General features: G+C 51.7%; 1 protein-coding gene across 1 annotated transcript; it reads right to left on the bottom strand.

The window, feature by feature from the left end:
- Positions 1 to 1145: 1145 nt before the first annotated feature.
- MTURN (maturin, neural progenitor differentiation regulator homolog) lies at positions 1146 to 19844 on the bottom strand. The gene is made up of 3 exons (XM_087821238.1): positions 19677 to 19844; positions 10085 to 10207; positions 1146 to 3395 (listed from the first exon to the last, which is right to left on the bottom strand). Exons 1-3 carry the CDS (start codon positions 19836 to 19838, stop codon positions 3285 to 3287), a joined length of 396 nt encoding a protein of 131 aa, XP_087677364.1. The 5' UTR covers positions 19839 to 19844; the 3' UTR covers positions 1146 to 3284.
- Between the last annotated feature and the right edge of the window lie 971 nt (positions 19845 to 20815).

Genomic DNA, 20815 nt, shown 5'->3' with positions numbered 1-20815 from the left:
GGGCTCCATAATTCACTCTCCAATTCCCCAAAGTCTGCTCAGTATGATTAGCACACAGAAAAAAGTAACCAGTAGCTATCAGGAAAACATCTCTGTGATTCACTCAAACCCAGGATCAAGGTTTGGTAAGATTATCGTAGGCGTGATTTCACAGCTGGCGGGGAGCGATCGACAAGCAATCACTCCCTGTTCGCACACCTACCCCCCCCCCATGAGATGGCAAAAAAAAGTCACTCCCTTCCAGCTATCTTCATGCAATTTCCCCTCTCAGTTAAATTAACCTCGCTCCACTTCCAAAGCCACAATCTGTCAGGGCACAAATAACACTATGCCTCCCCGAGGCAGACCATGGGCAGCCGAGACAAGTGTGTTTTCTGTACCTTCTGGGGCCTGACTCACCTAAGGAACAGTCTCCTCAGCCCCCCAGGACCAGGCTCTCGGGGGCTCAGACACTCACAAACCAACAGGAGCCTGTTCTAAGGCAGCCCCGTGGCCCGGATCCTAAGGACAGTGAGATTCTAAACCTGTTTCCTGCTCATTTCCCTCAACGTCTCCCTGACTGTTGCCCTTCATACCCACACACGGTAGGAGGCAGTTGTGGAAGAACAGGGGTAAAGCAGGAAGGGCGAACACCCCTTGTTTCAGGCTCGTGAAGTGACTTGCCCACGGGGTTGCTGGCAGAGTCGGCACCAGGGCCCAGGTCCCTCTCCTAGCTCCCGGGTCAGTGCTCCTCCCACGGTGCCCGCTGCCTCCTGGGAAGGGTGTTTATGTGCCCGTGAGAGCCCATAACAGAAACCACGGGCTGCCTGGTTTGCCCGCCAACCAGCTGGAACCCTGCACTGTGCCAACCCTAACGCCACACACGGCCCGGACGTGGGTACGTATGTCAGCGGGCACTGGCGGGGACGTGCGCAGAGAAAAAGAAGTTTCAGAGGAAACAATCCGACTTGCTAATGCCTTTTGGGGTTTTGCCAGGAAAATAAGTAACATAGAGCAACATTATCCCCAAACCCTGGGCAACACAAATACCAGGTTTCTCCTCTGCCCGGTGAACGGCTGAGTCTCCCTCAGCTCAATATTTTTACACAGAACATTCACGTAAGAATACCAAAACGCATTCGGTCAAAACCTAAACACTTTTTGGAGAAGATGCATTTTACATCAATGTCCATTCCATTTCCAAACATAGGCAAATTCAGATTTTAAGCGTCTACTACATACAAAATTCCAGTTTACCTTCGAATGGAGCGTGCCAGCCAAGGGCCTTCATTTCACCCGCTGAAGTCATTCAGCCTCTGGGTTAAAAACAAAGGCGAGCGAACCTGAGCGAAAGGAGCTACGGCTCCCCCAACACCTGGGCTCAGGCCTGCAGCCAATCAGAACGCAGGCGAGGGGGCAAAGCCCGGAGACGCTCACCCCACTGGACCAATCGCCAAGGTTTGTTTCCTTAACAGGCTCCCTGGAAGGAAATTCATTTTACTTGAAATTAACCTTGAACGCGTTTGCCCAAGACGAGAAAAATGTGGCCACTGACGCAGGGATGGAAACCACTGTTATTTTACCCAATGACTTAAAACTGCAGTACACGGTTTGACCAAAAGCAGCTGGGCTCGTCACGGCACCAATTAAACAGAAGATGCTGAGATAATCAGGTTCGTAACCACCGACATGCCTGGGAGAGAGACAAGACTCCCAGAAGCTCTGTGGCCCCTGTGGCTGCTTTTTTTCCCCTTTTAACTCAAAACTTAGACAACCTAACAGGCACGCATGTCAAAAACATCCCCACCCCAGGTGCTACATTTATTCAGCATCCATGTTGTTAGACCAGAGATGCAGAAGGGTCCAAGAAAATGAATGTTTTAAGTAAGTCCGTGTTAGCATGGCAATGGATTTCCCCTGGAAGTATTTGTTGGCTAAACGATGACAGTCTTTTCTGTGAGTTGTCTGACTATTGTGATCATTAACACTGCCCCCTGAACCAAGCTCACCTGCAAGCAAAAGATTCCCACTTTCATATTGTTTTAAAAATTCACTGTAATTAGGCTCCTCGAAATGCTTGATTACAATTTTTAAATAAATTATACAGTGGGATCCTTTCCTTGACTTTTTTTTTTTAAGAATAAAAGACAGATTAAGAAAGGATTCCATCATATTTTTTAAAAAATGTTATCCTGGTTTATTTTCCCATTAAATTTTTCTATGGCTTCAAAGTTGAAGTGGCCCTTGGATTCTGGATGTTTTCATGATTTAACAAGTTGCCATCTCATTACAAAGAGAGAAGGTAAGTGTGTCATTTCATACGTGGGACGGTTTATAAACCTTTTAAAGAAATTGGTAACAGATGTCACCCCATTTATATTTTCTACTGTTAAGACTTTAAATGTGGCTTTGGAATTAGCATGTTTTACAATAATCGACCATGCCCTGGCCGGCGTGGCTCAGTTGGTTGAGCGTCCTGTGCACCAAAAGGTTGCCAGTTCGATTCCCAGTGAGGGCGCAGGCCAAGGTTGTGGGCTCGATCCCTGGTAGGGGGGTGCAGGAGGCAGCCAATCGCTGTATTGCTCTCACATCGATGTTTCTCTCTCTCTCTCCCTCTCCCTTCCTCTCTTTCTAAAATCAATAAAACCATATTTAAAAAAATAACCAACCAGGCGAGGATGTTTGTGCGACCACGAACCAGTTGCCGTGTACCCAGGTAACTCAGCGCGGGCAGAACACTGAAAGGTTCTTTGCCTCCCTTACCCGCTTCATCCAAAGCTACAAGATCATTCTCTTCTGCCCTCATATTTGCACTTGTGCAGTGTAATGACTAGGTATTAAAACTCATGCTGTATAAGCAAAACCCTTCACTTACAACACCTACAAAGTACATAAAAAGTGCAGACTGCATTTCTTCTCTGCCATGCTTTCCCTCCATGAAGTCACCCGTGAGGACTCAAAACACACCCTTAGTGCACTCCGAGCTCTCTACACGCGAGTCAGCGAATGTCTGTTCTCCAGCAGACACTCGAGAGAGACGGCCAGCCACGCAACGGACTCCAACTTCCAAATGGCCAAGGCTGCGGAGACGCCTCCGTCGAAACCCACTGAGCCGGGAGTCAAAGGCAGGTCGCGTCTGAGCACAGCTCATCCCAGGTCTTTTGTGGTCGGTTCAAAGGTGTTTCATTTTCACTTGGAAGCTGGGAGTCAGACGTCCCGTTTTGAAGAGCCAGCCCAGGAGCGGCGCGCGGCCCCACCTCGGGGACCACGGGGCTCACCCGCGTCAGACGGGAGCCCTCGCAAGTCTACTGCTGACTGACCCCCATCTGGGGGTGGTCTGCCTCTGGCTCCTCCTCCTCCACGTCCGCGCTGTACTCTTCAAACGCGTCGTCATCGGCATCGGGAAGCCCCAGTAACTGCGGGGGAGAGGAGAGAAGCAGCCGTGAGCACCCCGGGCCCCAGGCAGGGGACCCCCAAGGACATCTGCTCCGGACTCAGCAGCACTTCACAGGACTCAGCACAGCAGCTACGAATCTCCCCTGGGAGTCAACTACCCTCCAATTCCGTGGATAAACTTATTAGATGGAAATGTTAACCCTGCAGGAGGTTGGTGACCAAAGGGCTCGGTTTTATTGGAGAGCCTGGAGATTCTCTCCTTTCAAGCATCCAAACATGACACCACCTCCCACCTACACACAAAGGTATCTCTATGCACACACATGCATATCTGGGAAGTTAGCAGTAATACAATGAACAGTGCTGACTATCCCATCGTGATGTCAAAAATCTCTTCCCCTCCTTTTCTCCCCTAAAAACACAGCTGCTATTATTTATAACATACACACACATATAGAAATTGGAAACTATGAAAATGCTCAACAAAGCGGTTAAATAAATTGTTGTGTGCCCAAAAGACAGAATCTTATATAGCCATTTAAAATAGTATTTTTACTAATCTAAGAATATAAAAATATGTTCACAGTGTAAAAAGAACACGATAAATTGTGTTTATGTTATGATACAATTTCTTTAAATTTATACACAAATGCATAGACTTCAAATGTAATACATCAAAATTTGAAGAGTATTATTTTTAGACAGTGTGATTACGGGTAAATTTTTCCCCCTTTTTAATCTTTTTGTATTTTCCAAATACTCTCTAATCATCATCAGAAACATTCACAATAATACACAGTAATCATTTTTTAAAGCGCCGGCTGGCCTTTGGTTGGAAATGGTGAGTGCCATTTGCTGGGCAGGATCAAGATGAACAAAAAGCTCTGGTGTCGGCAGGAAGCCGTGACCTTGGGCACTCCTGAGCCTTGTCCGTAATCATGGGCACCCAGCCCCTGGCTCCTCAATGAGATTTACAGTATGAACGTGGCCAAAGGACTTTCTCCCATGGTGACCCCTTCCTTGGGTGATGAGCTCGAGGCAGCTTCACCAAATGGCCCTGTGATCTAAACTCTACCTGCATTGACACTAACAGAAGACGGACCACTCTGTTCACTCGGCTTCGCCTCCCTACTGCCCTCTCCCCCCACCTTCTTCCTGCTCCTTCCCAATTACTTTCATGAGAAAAAGATCAGCAGAGTCCCCATCAAAATAATGCCTTGACTGAAGTTCTCAAACCACAGCTCTTGCAGGTCTCACAGAGCCCTATGAACACACTCATGGCAAAATCGTCTGCTGGGCCTGGCCGGTGTGGTTCAGTGGTTGAGCGTTGGCCCATGCAGCAGAAGGTTGCTGGTTTGATTCTGGGGCGTGCAGGAGGAAGCCATACTCAACTTAAATTGTCAACATTCAATGTCTTATTAAAACCCACACGTGAGCATAACCTTTTCTTATCGGACTTTCTGACCTAGAGCAGCACCCCACAGGTTGATTCCTTCTCTTCCAGGCTCCTGATCAGACTAAGAGCAGAAGCAAGAACTGGACTTTTTCTGGGTCACACACGGTGTCCTGTGGAGCGCAGTCCCGGCTCTCCAGCCATCAGTGGCGCACTGAGAACAGCGATCTTGCTCATGCCAGTCAGCCAGAGCCAGGAGGGCTCCTCGGCCAGAGCACCTCTGCTTCTTGAGAGGAAAAAGCACAGTCACACAGCAACCCCGGGGCCAGGGTCACTCAGGGTGGGAAAGCATGGGGACTGCGGGCTCGAACTCCAGATAGCGCCCCGAAGCGACATCAACCAAAGCAGCCACCAGAATGGCACAGGAAACTGTCACAGTGACAGGCGCCTTGTGACCCTAACGTCCACGTGCTGGTAAGGGGAGGAAAAGTTCCTGCGACAGGAAACTAAAGCGTTAGAGTGCGAGGGGCAAAGACAAGGCTTGGATTTGCAGTGATGGAAACAGGGGGCCCTCTGTCCCCTGATGAACTATGTTTAACCAGGGCCATCACTAAGAGATACGGGAGCATGGAGGGGAAACAGGAGTGGCGTTGTCACCATTATCTGGATCCATACCACTATGTTATCAGCTAGCTCAGTCACGGGGTGACCGGCGACTGTCAGCGAGGGCCACTCAACCGAGAAAAAGGCAGGACTCCAGAGACTTTGCGATTCACATTGATCAAGGCTACTGACGGGCTAGGATAAACCCGCTTGCTCAGAGGCGACAATGATAGCCTGCTGGGTGCTGTCATTCTCATGCTTGTGCCACTTAGAAGTGACATTCTAGCAGAAAGGAAACAAAACTAGGTACAAGCAGGGATTCCCTAGAGTGGAGCAAATGTGGTCACCCAGAGTCACGGGTGCCCCCAGTAAGCGTTTCCTAACACCAGTGATGAGCCAGAAACTGAAGCAAGTCTATTACCGTGGCCAGGCTACGACAGTCCTTTATGCTCTAAGTCTGATTTGGAAGCTCCCTACGAATCCACAAGACAGAGGAACAGGTATGACCCCCATTTGAAAGATGGAGACACTGAGGCTGAGCAACCTTCAGAGGTCACTTGGCCTGGGAGCCACGCAGGCTAGGGCAGGGCTGAGCCACCTTCCCCCACCGGGGACATCTGTAAGGACTCTGAGCTAAGGGGCCGAGATGGGCCTTTCTGGTCTTTCTCTCGCCAGCCCTCCTTCCACTCTGACCGAGCATGTGGATCCTGCCATTTCTTCGGGTCCCACCTCCTCCTGAAGCCACCGCCCGGCACCTGGCTCCTCAGTGAGCCCGCACACACCTGGTGCTCCTGGCCCTTCTGACACAGTGTAGGCAAAACAGCTTCTAAAAAACACAGCATCGTTCCTGATTATAAATGTTTTCTGTGACATCGAGGAAAATGTAGAAAATAAATATCACCCTGTCATCCAGAGGCTCTGTGGTCAGGCGCCCCCTAAGGGACGGAGTGTCCACTGGTCCTCCTTGTAGCACCAGCATCTAACCCAGGGAGTTGCATGCATTAGCTACTGAATGATGGTTATTACTTTGCCCAAAGCAAAGCTGACAAACTTTTGACTATAACACCCCAACAATACCTCTTTCCATCCTTACGGTAGCCAGGTGCCTGTTAAGCACGTGCTGAAAGCACTTAGCAAATTGGTTTTTCTCTCCAACAGGAATCTAAGAGTCCTATAAAACGTTCCACTAAGTCCTGCTCACTTCTCAGCAGTACTTTACCTGGTGTCCCATTCTCACCAGCCTCTTCTCAGCGCTTATCATGTGTAACGTGCTATATTAACTACCCCACAAGAAATGCATCATTTAATCATCAGAGCAACCCCGAGATAACTACTGTCATTCTTTCCTAATTTTACACATGAAGAAACTGAGAAACAGAGAGGTTAAGTACCTTGGCTAAGGTCGCACAGCCATCAAGTGGCACAGCTGGGATTTGAATCACTGCCCCCCGGAGCTCGGGTTCCTCCTCAGTGGAGGGTCCTGATTCCACACAACTGGGGAAAGAGACCACAAACAACACCCTGAAGTTCACCCTCACTAACGTCCTCTCAGGGAATAAGAGCTCGCCAGAGAACCAGCAAAGCGAAGGGCGCAGAGCAGGGGCTGGAGCTCCTGGCGTGTTCTGCACAGTAAGTGCCCAGCAGGGCGTCTGGACCAGAACAGACGCTCTGTCTTGTGATATGAGTTTCTCTGTGCGATTCTGTGGCTGTCTCTCCCACCACGTCAGCTCCTTGGGGGCAAGAGCGGGGCACTGTGCCCTGGCCTCCCTCCCCAAAGCGGGCCTTGGGCAACTGCAGGTGGTGGGTACATTTGGTTTAAATTTGACGAAGAGGTAGAGGGAAAAAGAGTAAGATGGTGAAAAATACCATTTTAATTTCCCTTTCAAATCCAACGATGGATTTCTCGGGGGGGGGGGGGGGGTGGCTTTGACCATGACATTACTTCAGTGCGGGGAAGGCCAACCAGATGAAGGGGAAGAGCAGAGCCTGTGAGGGTGGCATGCTAAAGGTGCAGGGTGCCGCGGTGGCCTGCCAGCCTTTCGGGCGGGACCGCCTGGGAGGCCAGAAGATGCCCACTCTTGGCAGTGCGACCAGGAGCACATGGACTTCAGCCAACTTAATTGACTCTGCTTGACTGATGCCCCCAAGGGCGGCAGAGGGCTGTCAGCAGATGGGTGCTTATCTTTCTGGAGAGACTGCACAGGGCAGGGGCGGGCGATGGGCTGGCCAAGGGGAAACACGGATTCAAAGCCACGGATGAGGCTGTTCTAAGGTGAAAATGTTCCTCCCCTGGTTTCCCCGACTGTAACCAAGAAGCAACACATTTTCAGGGAACGATGGGGCCGGCGATGGGCTGGCCAAGGGGAAACACGGATTCAAAGCCACGGATGAGGCTGTTCTAAGGTGAAAATGTTCCTCCCCTGGTTTCCCCGACTGTAAACAAGAAGCAACACATTTTCAGGGAACGATGGGCTGAAGCTAACCTGCTTGACCACCCGCCAGCATTGGGGCAGGTGTTACTCTAGCAAATACTTTCAACTACAACAGTGACAAGACCCTTCCCTGTGTCTTATTTTTAAACACAACCTCCCTTATGTAAAACAAACAGGGAGCTCTGGCTGGTGTGGCTCGGTTGGTTGTGCATCAGCCTGCGCACCAAAAGGTTGCTGGTTCAATACTAGGTCAGGGCACACGCCCAGGTTTCAGGCTCGATCCCCCCAGGGGCGTGCAGGAGGCAGCCCATTGATGTTTTGCTCTCACATCGATGTTTCTCTCTTTTTCTCCCTCTCTCCCTTCCTATCAATAACAAAAAAAAATATACAAAAAAATTTAAATCTCTGTTAAATGAGCCAAATGGACTTAGAAAATTTTTAAAATTAAAAACAAATTGGTTGGACAAATGATACAAATCAGACAGAGTGTGGATAAAAGCCACTAAAATTCCAGTTCTTGTAACAGTGGGTTAAATGATTGGGACCCGCTCTTTCACAGAGAACCAACAAGCTGGATTAAATCTGAAAAATGCCTTCTGGAATACAGTGAAGAATTAGAACCTAGAGAGGTAAGCCTGCTTCTGTCCTGAGGGTATTTGCTGACCTAGAAGAAACAGCTAGAAACTTGACTGCATCATTGGCCTACTCTAAGAGCTGGGGGGACCAGAGTCAAACCCAGGGTCTCTCAAAGGAGCTGTGACAAACCACCCCACTTTAAGCTGGGACCCGAAACGCCTATACCTTTGCTATGGTCTGAATGTCTGTGTCCCCCCACAAATTCATGTTGAAATTCTAACCCATGAAGTGATGGTATCAGGAGGTGGGGCCTTTGGGAGGTGATTGGGTCAGGAAGGTAGATCCCTCATTAATGTGACTAGTACCTTATAAAACAGGCCCCAGAGATACCTTTTTCCTTCCACCATGTGAGTTAGAGGGAAAGGTGGCTGTGAACCATGAAGCAGGCTCTCACCAGACACCAAATCTATTGGCAACCTGCTCTTGGACTTCCAGCCTCCAGGCTGTGAGAAGTAAATTTCTGTTGTTTAGCAGCCTGAATGGGGGTGGAGGGTTGGGGGTGCCTCAGAAAAAAGCAGACCTGCAGTCTGGCATCTCATCACCTGCAGAGCTCTGAGAACCACAGTCTTACATAGTTCAAAGGTGTTCTCAGACTGGTAGTGCCCCCAAGCCCTGGCAGAAGCAAGAAAAACCCTCTCTGAAGGAAGGCACCCTCACCTGAGGCCCCGATTTATTCCTATATATAAATTTTCAAATACAATAACCATAGCACAGAGATAATCCAACACACAAAGAACTAACAGCAGGAGTGAGAACCAGCCAAAACACATGGAGACAGACTTACAAACCTTGGCGAGCTGGAATACGAGACACGGTCTATTATGCAACTGTGCCCACTATGTTCAGAGAAATTAAAGACAAGCTTGAAAATTACTCCCGAGAAGTACGTACTGTTTTAAAAGATTTGAAAATGAAATGAACAGAAATTCTAGAGCAAATATCCTTGAACACATAGAGCACAGTGGGCCTGGAACTGAACTTGGGGGACGCGTCATGACACTGACTGACTTTATGTTCCAATATGATAAAGGGAAACAGGTAGTTTTCAAAATAGGGTGAGTATCCATTTTACGTGTTTTTCAGCAAGAATGAAAACACTGTCTGCCAGCCACAAACACAGATCCCTAAATCCTAAGGGATGGGGGGCGGGGAGGAAGGACAAGCTCTCTATAGTGAGTTTATAAAAAGAAAATAGAACCAGCATCCAAGTTCATCCTGCTCCATACCCACGGACCAGAGGTATCTCCTGCACACAGCCTTCTGGTAGCTCCCTGAATTCAGGCCTCCCTGTTCTAAGAGAACCCTCCGAGCACTCCCGGGCCTTCGCTTTAAGTCTACCGCATGAGGACAGGAATGCTCAGTGGTCTCATGAAGGCTCTGTCTGCTTCCCACCCTATCGGCGATTCCTAACTCAAGTGATGCTACAAATAACCTTCATCCCTGCACCAAACAGCTGTGTCACATCCTGTTCCCCCCGCCACCCGCCCGCAGCCGCCCCCCACTAGCTGCTATCTTTAAGCCACCAAGCAGACAGGAGAAAAACAATTAGTCATCCCGGCTTATGCCCACTTCCCCCACGATCCATGTCACTCAAAGCGCAAGCACGGTGGAAAACGAAGGCTTGAGAGGCCGCGCGGGCACCTACGGGTCTGAAAGACTTGAAGACCTTTTCCAACACCTCCTGGAGCGTCTTCTTGCCGCAGGAAGAGATGTAGTCCTGTGCGAGCTGCAGGAAAGGCAGGCAGTCCTCGCTCTCACTCCACACGTGCTGGTGCCCGGGGCAGGGAAGGAGAAAAGAGACACAGTCGTCACACTCAGAGCGAAACACAGAAAGTCAGAGCTTTTTTAGTCCCGTGAATATGAAGAAGGCCTCCATTCCAGGGTAAGATTCATACGGTCATTCATTTTTTTTTTTTTTTAATCTTCACCCAAGGATATATTTTTCCATTGTTTTTCAGAGAGTGGAAGGGAGCGAGCAAGAGAGGAACATCGATGTGAGAGAGACACATCAATTGGTTGCCTCCCGCACGCGCCCTGACCGTGGCAGGGGATCGAGCCTGCAACTGAGGTACATGCCCTTGACCGGTATCGAACCCGAGACCCTTCAGTCTGCAGGCCGATGCTCTGACCACTGAGCCAAACCATCCACGGCCATATGTTCATTCTTGATTTGTCTGCACTGAAGGGGGTCAGAAAATATAGACCCTATAGAAAACCCGGTGCGTTTATTCCATAATCTCACCTGCTCAATTTGTCATCAGGTCTGCTCACACGTTGTAAAAAGGGCAGTGAGGGGTCGACAGTCCCCCACCCATGATCTCACTGTCCCCCTTCCAGTGCAGGTCAAGGTGTCTTTAAAACGGGAGGGAGGCGAAACCAAGAGCCTGCACAATCCTTAACTTTGCCTTCGGCTATAGCTGAAGGATTAATTAAGCATAGTTTGTAACCACTAACTTGGAACAAGACATTCTTTACCCAGATTAGCCTGTGAGAGGGGGTGATGGCAAATTTACTTCAAAATGAAATGAATTTAGGAGAACACACAGAAAAGTCGTCACTAAGTTACGTGGGGTGGGTGGAAGGCTTGAAAGTTCACCTTCCCTTAAAATGCTTGAAGAGGGATTACACCCAGCACCACATCCCAAGGTTAACCTGCAGCACTAGGAGATTGGCTTTAGGTTTGTATTTTTTCTTAAGGCTGGACGAGTTTTCCTTTTTATTTTTTTTAGCCCACATGAGGATATCCATTTTAGCACATCTTTAAGACAACTCTCTCCCAAAAATGTTTAAGGATTTGGAATAAGACCAAGAAACACGGTTGAGAGCTCTAGATGCAGAAAGGATAGGCCCTGGGCTCCCAGGAGAACATCAGGGTATCGATCAGGTATCAAAACTCACTGTTTAGAGGGGATCGATTAATGACGGCTCAACACTGGTTTTTAAAAAGTGTAGAGGCGTGGGAGAGAGGGAGACACCGGCAGCCGAGAGCCAGAAGCAGGGCCTGGCCGCAGGAGACGGGGTTCACTGGGAGGAGGGTCCACGTCAAGCGCATGCTCCCTCCCTCCCACTAATACAAATGATTAGGGCGTCACCCAGAAAGTTACGCGCCCATCACGCAATGCACACACTTCGCTGCCTTCCTTCTCGTTGCAGCGTTTCCAAGAACTAGGCCTACGGACTTCAAACACTGCTCAGATGTCAGGGAGGCCCCCGAGGCACTAACGTGCCACCTTCACAGCCAGTTAGGTGTGTTTCACAGGCGCAAAGGCCCGTGTCCCACACGCGGCTCCATCCTGGTGGGATCCAGGGTAGCTTCCGCCTCAACCCAGTAACGAGAGCTTCCAGATTCTCTGAGAGGACAGCTCAGGCTCCCCATCAGGGACCCTTCACGCTGTCCAGCCCTGAGCTGCCGTTTCCGTGACAGCAGCTTCACTGCACGCAAGCAGGCGCGCAGGAGGTGCTGCGTCCACAGGGGCCTGCGTCTCCGTCGGCGGGAGGCGGCAAGGACAGCGCCTCTCACCCAGGCTCACGCGCAAACTGGCAAGAAGTGCATCTCAGATCCTCACCCAGGCTGAAGGTGGGCTCACCAGCTAGCGCCACCCGTAAGAAAACCTGAACCCGTCTTCCCTGGACGTGAAGATGAGCGGGAAAGCTAAGCTTAGGAGGCGCCCGGCGCGGCGCCTGGCTGGCCCGCAGCGGCTGTTCCGTGCCCGGCAGACCCAAGTGCCCTCCTCGCCTTCTGAGTCTGCAGGGGGATGGGGGGGGGGTCGGCCTTTCCACCTGCCCTGTGGCTAAGGTCGCACGCTGAGCAAATCAGACACCCAGTGTGACTTCACGGAGAGCACCGTCCGAGGCAACCTGGGTTAGATTCGTCCAGAAGTAGGTGTATCCAGGAATGGCTGGGTAGCTGTTCTTTTAAAAGTGCATTATTCCAACAGTATCAGAATCGCAGTGCACCCACCTCTGTTTGCAAATCAGGCAGTTTCTTTGGTGAAGTGTAATTAGGGCATCTCTAACCTCACGAGGAGACTGTTCATGTGACAATTTTCATTGCTTCGCTTCTGGAGTCGTTGACTTGTGAATATATCCTGGAGAAGGAAGCCGTAACCCCCAATGAAGGGTTTTCTCTCCAGTCTGCCCTAACTCCCTCATGTGGCCAACTCACCCTGCATTCCCTGTCGTGTGGGTTTAAAAACACTTTTTACGGAATCCTTGCCCGAGAGAGCACGGGGTTTGGAAACAGACTGACTCAGGTGTACATGGCTACTCAAAAGACACAACTTATTAAATGCTAGTTGCTTCCTACCCACTGTATCTCACAACAAAAGTATCTGTCTTATGTTTTGAAATGGTTTCCTTCCCAAATTAACCAAGGCAGTCAGCAAAGATTCACAGAGTACAAGATGCGATGAACTGAAAAACAAGTGTGCAGTTGGGAAAACAGGGCCAAGGGGAAAACAATGAAAGGAAAGTAAGACAGAACCCAGTGAGCTCAGGACAAACAGTGCCAGGTAATGGGCCTGGCCACGTGCTTGAACAGGACACAGATTTGCCTCTAGAGCCCCGTGCAAGGACAGAAGGTGATCAGTGCCCGAAGGCGGTGCCCACGGATCAGACAGAGCTCTTCAGAGCTAACAGGCAAGGGGCTGGGGGCAGGATGGTTACCTCTTAGGAAAAAGAAGACTCATTCTAACCCCAGGGGAGGGCAGGAAGGACATCAGGGAGATAGGCTGATGCTCCTGGAAACAGGATCTGGGGTCTAGTCTTTTGTTGTTGTTGTTAAGCCTCACTCGAGGATGTGTTTTTCATTGATTTTTAGAGAAAGTGGAAGGGAGGGAGGGAGGGAAACATCCATGTGAGAGACACACATCGATTGGTTGCCTCCTGCCTGCACCCCAACCGGGGCTGGGGATGGAACCTGCAGCCCAGATATGTGCCCTTGACCAGGAATCGAACCTGTGGTGCATGGGCCGATGCTCTAACCACTGAGCCACACAGGCCAGGGCTGGGGTCTAATCTTGTACAGAGACAAATGGGTAACTGAAGACCTGAGTCCTGCACCACAGGGCATGGCCACTATGACTCCAACTAGGAAAGTATTTGAAACACGTGTAACCAAACACCCACATTGGCCATAAAAAAGCTGTAATAGGGGTCAGAGAGCACGTGGCTTTGAACAATGTACAGTAGCTCCCTGGCAAATATCAAGGTAGGTGCAGATGTCTTGGCTTTCCAGTGGGGCTGTGAGAGCCAAGGCCGATCACAGACCTCAGGTGTCATAACGGGAAATGCCAAGCAAAGGCTTCATGAAGGAGAGGGAAGCGGTGGGTCTCCAGCTTTAGTGTGCAAGTCACCTGGAGGTTTATTGAAACACAATCACTGGGTCCCACAGGACTGTCTGATGGGGCGGGGCTGAGAATCTGCATTTCCAACAGGGTCCCAGGTGAAGCTCAGGTTGCTGGATCTGAGACCACACCCTAAGAACCAGAAGCGGAGCAAAACTTTAACTACAGATGTGGGGCTGGAGAGGGGGGATGCGCATTATATGTAAAAATCTGAATGTCACTACCGACTAAAACCAAGTCCAAATCAGGGCAGTGTAAAGGGGCTCCGCTGAAGCTCCCCTGAGAAGCCTCCTCTCCCTACAGATTCCTGCCCTGCGAGTCCCTGGTGAGAACTTGGGTTTTAGAACAGGCCATCTAGGCCCTTCTTTCTGTTATTAAGTCAGGCCGGAGTTCATGATCAAAGCTTGCCCAGCTGCAGGCAATATACCGTGTCATCTGCACTAGGAAAAAGGCACCTTTCTACTGTCTATAGTATGGATGGCAATATCCAGTTTATCCAAAAATGGAATTAGACCATCAAGGTCATTCAACCCTGTAAATTTCTTGAGCACGAAGGGCCATTGCCATAGGCCTCACTGTCACTATAGTCCTGCCTTGAGAATTTTTTGCCATCAGCATTACCAGGGGGGCCATTTTGAGTTGGCACAAATGGACTGCTGTCGTTAGAAGAGATGGCATAAGATAAAAGCCATAAGCCATCTCAGGCCACCCAGCATATTTCTGCACAAGGTGGAAGAGCATGGCTGGCCTACCTATGAGCTGCTCCTTATGTCAGCCACTGATGTGTTTTACCAAGGATGCTACTGAGGCTCAGAGAGGTTGAGCAACTTGGTCACACAGAGAGCAAGGGGCAAAGCCAGGGCTTCACCAAGTGTGCGTGCCTTGAAACTGAGCCTCAGTTCCTTCATTTGCAAGACAAAGAAAATAAAAGTACTCACTGGGTGGTTATAAAGATTAAAGATTATAGGAGATACCCTGTAGAGTGACTCTCATTAGCAGGGGTCCAGTCAGGGTCCAAACCCACCGATTTGCATGCATATTAGCGTAACTTTACTCTCCCCAGGATGTATCACTCTTAGACGAAGGACATCCCTGTGATCTTGAACTGGTCTCTCTCTCTAAATAATGCACGGCCACTGTGGAAAGCTTTGCGTCCACCACTATTCTGCACTCAATCTTCACCATAATAATACGATACAGATACGATTATCCCCACCTGACAGATGAGGAAACTGAGGGTAGAGTTTAAATTAGACAAGAAAGTGCTTTCTCTCCACTACACCATCATATAAACACAATGCAATCGCATTTAAACAAGTTCTGTTTTCTCCAGAATCAAAAGGTTGTTACTTGGGCACATAGTTAAGAAAAGACATGTCTAGAATGAAAATGGAGGAAAAAATAGACATAACCACATGCACATGTTAAATTAAATGAGAGGTTTTCTATAAATAAAATCTTCAATACAATGACACGTGCTGTTTTGGGATTGAGGAAGGATTCACCTACACAAAATTTTAGATCCAAATATATTTTGATGGGTTGGCAGAAAAAGTAGGACAGGGGAGTCTTTCCCTGGTCTGGTCATGAGTGCCCAGGCCCTGGGGAGGGACAGGGTGGTGCTCTTTGTTTAGGGAGCTCCTTGCTCCTGGGTGAGGGCAGGAGAAAGGGGAGGGCTGCCATGCCCAGGAGCCCGTGCACACCTACACAGGTGCCCCTCTGTCGGCCTGGCACATTAGTGGCTGCCAACCCCCTGCTCCTCAAACCTGGCAGAGCCCTCAGGGCCATCTGAGCTGGCAGAAGAGGGGAGCCTGCCACCTGTCTGTGACCCTGCGGGCCCCTACCCATCGCATCTATAGCCAGGCAGGGTTAGCCCTGTCCTTGAACTCCCAGCAGGCAGGGCACTGGCGGCTTCATTTTATTCCAGGACCTGACGTCATGGGCCATCCACAGGGAGAAGCCTGAACCAGGGCAGCAGTTTGGAAAGGGACAGCGTGAACTGGCTGGCCTGTGAATCGAGAAGGGGACACAGTGCACAAGGGACCCAGGAGCTGCCAAAGCAGAGGGGAAACAAAAGGAGGTCCTTGTTCCTGGGCCTCTGGAGCCACTGGCCTGATCCTGCCTGTGGGACAGTCTGCATGGTGGAAAGAGCAGGCCTGGGCTTGGGCTCAAGTCCTGGCTCTGGTGCTTTTTAGTGGTACAGTCCCGATGAGTCCCTTAAACCCACTGAGCTGTAATGTGGGGATAAGAATACCTACCTCAGAATTTCCGTGAGGCTCAAAAAGTCGCCCTTGAACCCACAGTCTGATCTCGGTCCCCAGTTGTCACTCCTGAGCTGTGTTTAGTGTAGGGCTATGGTTCAAGCTGCTCTACCACTTAACAGCTGTGGGAAAGTTAGTAAACCTTCCTGTACTTCAGTTTCCTCATCTGTGCAATGGAGATAATTATAGAGTACCTCGTAGATTACTAAGATTAAATGGGTTCGTGTATGCTAAGTGCTTAGAGCACTGACTGATACGTAATAAACTGCACATAAGTGGTAGGTGTTGTTATTGTTTTTTGACACTGTCATTGCTGAAATTTAACACCTGTCTTCTACACTAGACTGTCATTCATTCAGTCATTCGTTCTTACAAACATGGATCGAGCACCTATTGAGTCTGACACTGTTCCAAGTACTGGGATACGACCATGAATCAGACAGATAAGGTCCCTGCTCTTTTGATACTGAAGAGTCTCGTGGGGGAGGTGGGAAAATAAACTATAGCACTTGAAGAGTCTGTTAGGTACTAATGAGTGCTGTGATAAGACTAGAAGAGGGTGGGGCGAGGGAGTATGTGGTCAGAAGGTTTCTCATAGGCCTGAATGACAAAGGAGCTAGCTATGTAACCACGTGGGGGAAGAATGTTCTAGGCAGAGGGAAGAGCAAGTACAAAGGCCCTGCCTAAGCCTGGCATGTCTAAAGACCAGCATGGCAAAAACATAGCAAGCAAGGCGGATGAATGGTCCAAGACGAGATCAGAAAGGAAGCAAGAGACAGATGACGGGTGGGCCTGAAGTCAGGGCGAGGGCTTAGGTTTTACTGCAAAGGTGATGGGTAGCCAGTTCCGGTGAGGTGGGGAGGGGTGGGGACATGACCTGGGTTATATTTTAAGTAGATCTGGTGACCGTGCCAGAGTCACCCCCCATTTTAGCCACTGTTCCAAACAAGCCTGCTGGTAAAGTACTAATATTATAATCCTTGTTTTACAGGCATGGACATCATGGCATAGAGATTAAATAACTTCCGTTAAGGCATAAAGTTAGACGTGCAGGGCTGGAGTGCAAACCCAAGCAGCTTGACTCCAGAGCCTGTGCGCTCCTAACCACTAACCTACACTGTCTCAGACGGTAGAACGGCCCCGGGAGCATGAGGGCAGAGACCCTGTTTGTATTCTAGGTACCCCTGGCCTGGTGCAAAATAAGTCCTCAATAAATGTTTGCTGAATGAATGAGTGATGTGAAAACACTTTGTAAATTGAGAAATGCTATGTAAATATTCTTATTAAGAAATCCGTCAGGTTTTAGGAATTCCAATCATCTCAAATCCCTTTTAATGCTTAACAGATTTTCCTGGGAGTGGGGAAAGATTGCAATTAGAACATTTACTTGGTGCCCGAGTTGCTTTAACTAGAGGCAAACTGCAGCTTGGCAAACCTGGCCTGGGGCAGGTGGAGCAGAGGTCTGGGCTAAGAAAACTCCAGCAACTGGATCTTGTCCAGTAGGGCCTCTAGAAACTCCAAGAAAGGAATTCCTTTCCCCATCTTCTTTCTTTAACTGTCAGTGAATGAATCTGGTCAAGCATTTGACTCATACAGGTGGGAAAACATTTAAAATGAGAAAGGCCTGATATACATAATGCTTCTGAATGGCTCGATATACATATTCAAGGCAGGAGAGTGGCCTTGCACTTTCTCAACCCACTTAATCTCCTTGGAGTGATTTCTTCCGTGTGTCTCCTTCAGCCCCAGCGGGAAGGCCTTGTGGAACTCTCCCCATAAATCCCAGAACCTCCAGAGACTCCAGCCCTAGGAGGGGAAAGGCCACTGGTGGACTAGGGAAGCCCAGGGCTGGGAGGGACTCCTAAGGGGGCAGTTACTTGGACCCTGGTGCCCTTTCTACTACTCTATCCCTGGGGCTTTCTCACACCTTTACAATGGAGTAAATCCCTTTTTAAGGACCTCCCAATAACAAATAACACTCTAACTACAGTCCACAGCATTCTTACATACATTTATAGCTTACTTGCTTTTCACGAGTACCTGTGATGGAGGCACCCTGATTTACCTCATTTTACAGGTGAGAACACGGAGGCTCTTTTTCAAAGGAGAGAGACAAGCTCTAAACTCGGGGAATCCCAGATCCAACCTCTGATCCAAATTTGTGGGGCACTTGCTGTGAGTGGAGACTGTTTGGTGCTTTATCTATCCAATCGCCTGGGCGCTGGCATTAAACCCATTTTTTGGATGTGTAAACTGAGCTGCGCGACAAGCAACTGACCAGAAGCAGCCAGAACTCAAACCTGGCCGGCACCCAAGGACATCCCCCTTCCCGAGGGGCAGCCTGGGCCAGCGGGGTCCTCCCCTCTGCAGGGCGGGGTGGGGGGGCGGGAGGCGCGCGCTTTCTCACCAGGACCCTCTCTGGGACCGAGAGCGGCGCCCCGGCCGCCTCTTCCTAACTCCTGGGAGAACTTCCCACCGGCGGCAGGGGCGGGCGTCGGGTGGCCCTCGGCGCAGCTTTGTCCCACCCGCCCCACCTGAGGGGCCCGGGCCGCGCAGCATCTGGGCGCCGCCCCACCTCCGTCCGCAGAGGCGCAGCAGCGCCAGCTCGGTGACCACACGGTAACCCGACCCACGGCCGCCTCCATCTTACATTTGGGGACCATTATTTTTTCCCGTCCTCACTAACACTTCACGGAGCGCCATCCTGGCCCCCTCGTCCACCCCCCAAGTCCCCTGCCCTCCGCACCCCCTTCCTAAACTGCCAGCGCCAAGATCCCAAGTGGGTGCAGGACGCAAAGTCAAAGATTTGGACAACCAGGTCCCGTCCCCCCGAGCCCGGGCAGGAGGGGGCAGGAGGGGCGGGAGCGGGGATGGGCATTCCCCCCTCGTCTGCAAAAACCAAAGGGCTCGGGGGCGGCGGCCGGCGCCTCCTGCACACAGAGCCCGCTCAGGAGCCCACAGAGGAGCAATGGAAGCCCAGGGGATAGGCGTGCCCGTGCGTGTGCGCGCGTGAGTGTGTGTGCATGCGCACGCGCGCGTGCGTGCTTAAGATCCGGGGTGTAATTGCGCAAGGAAGGTCCAGGAGATGGGGCATCGCCAGTGTGGACAGAGGCTTTGTGTCCAAACGTGCCGCGCAGGGAACAACCTGGGGAGGGGTGGGGTTCCCCAGGCGGGGACAACTGGAGGACTTGTGTCTGCGCATCTGGAGGGGGACGGGGTTCCTCACCCCGACGGGACGCCTGGGTGTAGGAAGCTCCGGACTCTGGATCCTGCGGGAGGGTCCGTGCGCCCCGGGCAGGGCTGGTGCGACGCGGGACACCCTGGAGATGCTCCAAGCCAAGCACCGCGCACGGGCCTCGGGGTCGCGTCCCCGAAACAGCCGGGCTCCCCAGAGCCTAAGGGCGCCCCTGCCCGCCGCCCACCGGCCCCACCCGGGGCGCTGACACCGCCGCGCCGGGCCCGGGGGGTGTCCCCCGCGGAGCGCGGAGCAGCGGGGTGCGCGGCGGCGGCCGGTTACGCCCCCACCCCTCGCGCCCCGCAGTCCCCGGAGCGTGCGGGAGCTCGGGCGCGGGGAGGCGGCGGCGCGGCCACGCTCCCTCTCGCTGCCGCGGTCCCTCCCACGAGCACTCACAAAATTGTCCCCGCAGCCGTTGTCCGGACACAGCACGTAGAAGGAGACGCCGGGGTCGGCGTAGAAATCCATGCGGTGCTCGGTCTCCTCGGTGGCGATGAGCTCGAAGGGCGTGTTGGAGCACCATTTCTCCGCCACGTCCGCCAGCTGCTGGAAATCCATCCCGGCCCGCCGCGCCCGCCGCGCCCCGGCCGCCCGCTCCCTCCGCCTCCCGCCCGCCCGCGCTCTCCCCTCGGGCGTCGTCCTCCGGGCGGGCGCGCGGCTCCCTCCGGCGCCGGGCTCCTCCCGTCGGGCTCTGTTTACATGCTGTGTGTAGCCGGGTGGGCGGTGGCCGGGGGCCGCGCTGCGCCGCGCCCGGCTCCGCCCCGGCCCGCCCCCCGCTCCCCGCCCCCCGCCCGCCCCCTTTCGGGGCGCCCGGAGGCTGGCGCGGCGGGGCCGGGCGCGGGCTGCGGCGGGGCGCGGCGCGGCGCGGCGGGAGGGGCCCGGAGCTCCGCGGGCTCCCCAATAACCCCGCTTTAAAATAAAGGAACCCGGAGCATCCCGGGGCCCTCGCGAGGCCCGGGCCACCCTCGGCCGTGACGTCATAGGCCCCAGCCAATCCCCCGAGTCGGAGACCGGCGCGCTGGCTGGCGAGCCGGGTGACGTCACGGCGCCGGCCCACCTTCCGCGCGCGTCCCGGGCACCGAGCGGCGGGGCCAGCTGCTGGTCCCCGTTGGCCACGGTCTGGAGGTAGGCGGCCAGGGACGCGTTTTCCCGAATGCGACCTAAATGCAGGGGACACTCTCAGAATTGCTGATAACCTGTCCCCCGTCTGAGGCTAGCAGTGGAGGAGCTGAGAAAATCTGAGGGGAGACGGAGCTTTGGATTTTCAGAATCTAAGCTCTGCCCTCTGATGGATGTGAAGAAATGTTCCCCATAAATACACTGATTAGACACTGATATGAATGTCCATTTGAAATGGAAGATGGAACTTTTTTTTCCATTCACACAAAGCTGAGGATTCATTAGAAATAAGCTCGATAAGACTGTCGTGACTATTATTCAGCTTCACCTCATGTTTTGTAACCTAAAATGATCAGCTGCTGGTTTGGAGACAAGAAAGTAAAATTTAAAACAAGAGCACATGGCCCAACAACTGC

This window comes from Miniopterus natalensis, chromosome 10 (assembly GCF_054644295.1).
Source record: "Miniopterus natalensis isolate mMinNat1 chromosome 10, mMinNat1.hap1, whole genome shotgun sequence".
In the NCBI taxonomy this organism is placed as follows: domain Eukaryota; kingdom Metazoa; phylum Chordata; class Mammalia; order Chiroptera; family Miniopteridae; genus Miniopterus; species Miniopterus natalensis.
Note: the sequence above shows the minus strand (reverse complement) of the source record. Positions and strands in the feature narration are given on the sequence as shown.